Source organism: Mandrillus leucophaeus, unplaced genomic scaffold (assembly GCF_000951045.1).
Source record: "Mandrillus leucophaeus isolate KB7577 unplaced genomic scaffold, Mleu.le_1.0 Scaffold1390, whole genome shotgun sequence".
Lineage (NCBI taxonomy): Eukaryota > Metazoa > Chordata > Mammalia > Primates > Cercopithecidae > Mandrillus > Mandrillus leucophaeus.
In genome coordinates this window covers 156,998-161,580 of record NW_012101355.1, presented here as the reverse complement: position 1 = coordinate 161,580, position 4,583 = coordinate 156,998, and the positions used below count along the sequence as shown (strand labels likewise).

The 4,583-nt window shown below is 41.3% G+C and overlaps 1 protein-coding gene across 1 annotated transcript in view; it reads left to right on the top strand.

Annotated features, from left to right (window-relative positions):
* FAAH2 (fatty acid amide hydrolase 2) overlaps window positions 1-4,583 on the top strand; it is a gene marked incomplete at its 5' end in the record, with an annotated part of 178,555 nt that overhangs the window by 153,603 nt on the left and 20,369 nt on the right. Inside the window, 2 exons of the mRNA XM_011973665.1 lie at window positions 1,791-1,902; window positions 3,401-3,595. Coding sequence (XP_011829055.1) covers window positions 1,791-1,902; window positions 3,401-3,595 — 307 coding nt within the window. The remainder of the gene's footprint in view (window positions 1-1,790; window positions 1,903-3,400; window positions 3,596-4,583) is intronic.

Genomic DNA, 4,583 nt, shown 5'->3' with positions numbered 1-4,583 from the left:
TAATTAAACTAAAAAGCTTCTGCACAGCAAAAGAAACTACCATCAGAGTGTTTTTTCACTGAATCCATAACAGCACTAGGTGGCGTCTTAAGCTCAGGAATGCTGTGACTCTTGTCAACTCCTAGAGGCACTGCTTTGGTGGTGTTGAGTAATATAAGGGAAAGTTTCCTGGGTCACTAGGTAAAGTACGTCACTCTCTTCTCTCTCTTTCCCCCAATATGAAGGAGTCTGTTTTTATGCTGAGTTGTCTAGAGTTGGGAAAGGGGTGACATGTGTACTCCTGTGGACACTACAGCTGGGAAAGTGCTAGATTAAACATTAAGCTAGCACAGTACTGAGTCTCATCCAAGGCTCATGGCAACTACTGCCTGACTTATGTTTATAGGAGACTCAAGTGCTCTTCAGTCTGAAGGTGGGGAATCCTCCTGGTACTGGGTTCTTCCCTTCAGTACAGTCAATTCCCTTCTGACTAGAGTGGGTCTAGAAAGACCATAGAGGAGCTAAGGCCTGTTATTGGGGGCTTCAGGGATCTCCTTGTTGCTTCATTTTACTATAGCTAAGCTGGTACCCAAGTTGCAAGACAAAATCCTCTGTACTCTTCCCACTCCTTTCCCAAAGCCACAGAAGTCTCTTCACCAGCTACATTGCCTGGAGTTAAAGGAAGGGTGATGTATGCACTCTTTTGGCCACCACAGCTGGTGTTGCACTAGGTTGGGTGCATCCAAAATCAATTGCCTCTGAGAGAACAGTGTAGCTCCAGGGTTTTTCCAAGGACTATTAGTCCTTGTGGCCTGATGGTCACTCAAATTTGCTTCAGGCCTAGGGCCATGTTAGTCAGCTAGTGGTAGAGCCAGCCAGGACTCCTTTCACTGGAGCTTAGAATTTTCCTCATTCAGAACCACTATAAATGTTCCCTGCTTTGGTGCTAGCATAATTTTTCACTATGTTGCATACCAGTGGGACAGGGCAAGACTGGGTTCCAATGCAAAGTAGCCCATTCACTTAACTCACAGTCCTGTAAGCAAACAAATTGTCTTACAATGAGGTGCTGATGGACAATGGGGGAGGGTTGGTGTAGGCAATACAAGACCATCTTTCCTACACTCTTCAATGACTCTTTTATTGATATTTTGTTAAAACCAGTGATTGTGATTGCTGACTTTATTGGTTATTATGAATGTGCTTTATTGCATGCATAGTTGTTTAATTTGGTGTTCTTTCAAGGAGACTGATTGCTGAAGCATTCTATTCAGCCATGCTGCTCTGCTTCCACTTCCCTATAACAGGTTTATTGAGTTATAATTCATATACCATGCAATGTGCCTATTTAATGCATACAATGTAATGGATTTTAGTACATTCAGAATTGTGCAACAATCATCACAATTTTAGAATATTTTCATCATTCCTAAAAGAGACCTCATACTCATTATCAGTCACTCTACAGTCCACTTGCCCCTCCATAGCCTTAAGTAACCAGTAATCTACTTTCTGTCTCTATAGATTTGATTATTCTGGATATTTCATGCAAATAGTCTCATAAGTGTGTGGTGTCTTGTTACTGACTTCTTTCACTGGGCACAATGTTTCAAGTTTTATCTATATTGTATCATATATCAGCACTTACATTGTGTGACTAATATTTTATTAATAAATTTTATTTATGTATTCATCAATTGACTGGTATTTGGCTGTTATGCATAATCCTACTATAAAACTTTTATAGATATTTTTGTCTTTACTATTTTGAGAAAATATTCTTGTATTTTATTTCTCGTTTTCAATCTCAGGAACCTGTGAAATTTGTGGATTTGCTTGGTGACCATGGGAAACATGTCAATCCTCTGTGGGAGTTGATCAAATGGTGCCTGGGTCTGTCAGTGTACACCATCCCTTCCATTGGTATGTAAATCATCTTCTACCTAGACCAGTTTGATGTCCTGTAATATTTCTTAATATCTAAATATAAATTTTTGACTAAAAGCCCCATGCAAGTACAAAATCCAGGGGGGCAGTGAAATCTTAAAGCTCCAAAATGATCTCCTTTGACTCCATGTCTCTAATCCAGGTCATGCTGATGCAAGAGGTGGGTTCCCGTGGTTATGGGCAGTTCCACTCCTATGGCTTTCCAGGGTATAGCCTCCCTCCAAGTTGCTTTCATGTGTTGGCGTTGAGTGTCTGTGGCTTTTCTGGGTGTACTGTGTAAGCTCTCAGTGGATCTACCATTCTGGGGTCTGGAGGACAGTGGCCCTCTTCTCACAGCTCCACTAGGCAGTGCTCCAGTGCCCACATTTCCCTTCCACACTGCCCTAGCAGAGGTTCTCTATGAGGGCCTTGTCCCTGCATCACACCTCTGTCTGGGCAGTCAGGCATTTCCATACAAACTGTAAAATCTAGGCAGAGGTTCTCAAACATCAATTCTTGATTTTTGTTCACCCACAGGCCCAACACCACATGGAAGCCACCAAGGCTTGGGGCTTCCATCCTTTGAAGCAATTACCTGAGCTCAACCTTACCCCTTTTAGCCATGATTCCAGCCATAGCTGGAGGGGCTGGAATGCTGGGCACCAAGTCCCTGGGCTGCACACAGCAAGAGGGCCCTGGGCCTGGTCCACGAAACCATTTTTCCTCTTAGGTCTCTGAACCTGTGATGGAAGGGGCTGCCACAAAGGACTCTGAAATGCCCTGGAGACATTTTCTCCATTGTCTTGGAGATTAACATTTGGATCCTCCTTACTTATGTAAATTTCTGCAGCCGGCTTGAATTTCTCCTTAGAACATGGGTTTTTTCTTTTCTATCCATCGTAAGGCTGCAAATTTTTCAAACTTTTATTCTGTTTCCCTTTTCTGAGGGACTTGCTCTCATGTCCAGGCTGGAGTGCAGTGGTGCAATTATGACTCACTACAGCGTTGACCTCCTGGGCTTAAGCAATCCTCCTGCCTCAACTCCTAAGTAGCTGGGACTACAGGGTCTCACCACCACACCTGGCTAATTTTTGTATTTTTAGTAGATATGGGGTTTCATCATATTGCCCAAGCTGGTCTTGAACCCCTGGGTTCAAGTGATCTGCCAGCCTTGGCCTTGAGAAGTGCTGGGATTACAGGCATGAGCCACCGTGCTCAGCTATAATGGGTTTTCAATTATGTGAACAATCCTTATGATGTACTATGCAGTAGCAGAGGCTAGAAATGTTATATGTAGCATTACTAAAACAAACTAGAAGGAGTTAAAAGTAAATGATTGACAATGGATGGTAAGATTATAAAGTTTTCTTTTTCATCACTTACTTTCTCAGTGTTCTATAATGAACATGTATTACTTGAATAAGGAAAGATAAAAAACACTATGAATTAAAATGAAGTTTATTACCTTAATTTGATATATGTTATCATTCTGTAGGGCTGGCTTTGTTGGAAGAAAAGCTCAAATATAACAATGAGAAATACCAAAAGTTTAAGGCAGTGGAAGAAAGCCTGCGTAAAGAGCTGGTGGAGATGTTAGGTGATGATGGTGTATTCTTATATCCCTCACATCCCACAGTGGCACCTAAGCATCATGTCCCTCTAACACGGCCTTTCAACTTTGCTTACACAGGTACCTAATTGTATTCCTTGCATTCTGTAATCTTAAAGAAATAGAGATGTATGTTTCCAAGGAAAACATAATTTTCTTTTGCAGTTGGACAAGTTTTAAACATGCAGGTATAAAAATGTTGTGTGATTGAAAACTCCAGAAAACAGTTGCTAATGTCATATGTGGAATATACTTTGCCAATATCTGGTTTCTCCCCAAAACCCTACAAGTGCATATGAGTATCCACATTTTACAGAACTGTGCCTCAGGGAGGTTCAGCCACTTGTCTTCTATCACACAGTGTGATCACACTAGATGCAAAGTCTCCCCTGGCTGCTCTGAATTAAACCAAGTTAAGCTTTTCTCAGGATCTCTGGCTTCCCAGAAGATTCTCGAAAAAAAAAGACAATTCTCCAAGAGATCGTTTACTTGCCTTAGCTATCATCCCCTTTGAATTCAATTCATTCTATTGTTCACCAAACTAGTTTTCCTCACCTAGTTTTTAAGCTATGGATGGATCATGATTATGTGAGGTCTAAAGGCCCATGGATCCGTACTAGGTCAGTTTCTATGGTTTCTCCAGGGTCTTGTCCCAGGGAACCACACTATTCTTTGTGATGAAGATAGAAAAGTCTTCATCAAATACGCATTCTCACCCAGAAAACCTGTGGTCCACTTAAAGTTGGAATTTGGAATCCTTTGCTCTGCAATTTTCTACTTCTGCATCTTAGAGGAAAACATTGAATGTTTCTCAACTTATTTCCTATCTAGGAAGTCAGGGTAATCTATGCCTTGCAGTGTTGCTGTTAAGATTAAATGAAATAATACATGTAAATTAATTAACATAAGGGTTGTGGAGGATGAGAGAGAGGACATTAAATAGTCTCTATCCTTAATTTCCTCACCCTTACTCTCTCCCTGGCTTTGGTCACTCACTCTTAATTTCTTCTTTCCTGTCTTCCTGTCTCTCTCTCTCTTTCTTTCTTTCTTTCTTTCTCTCTCTCTCTCT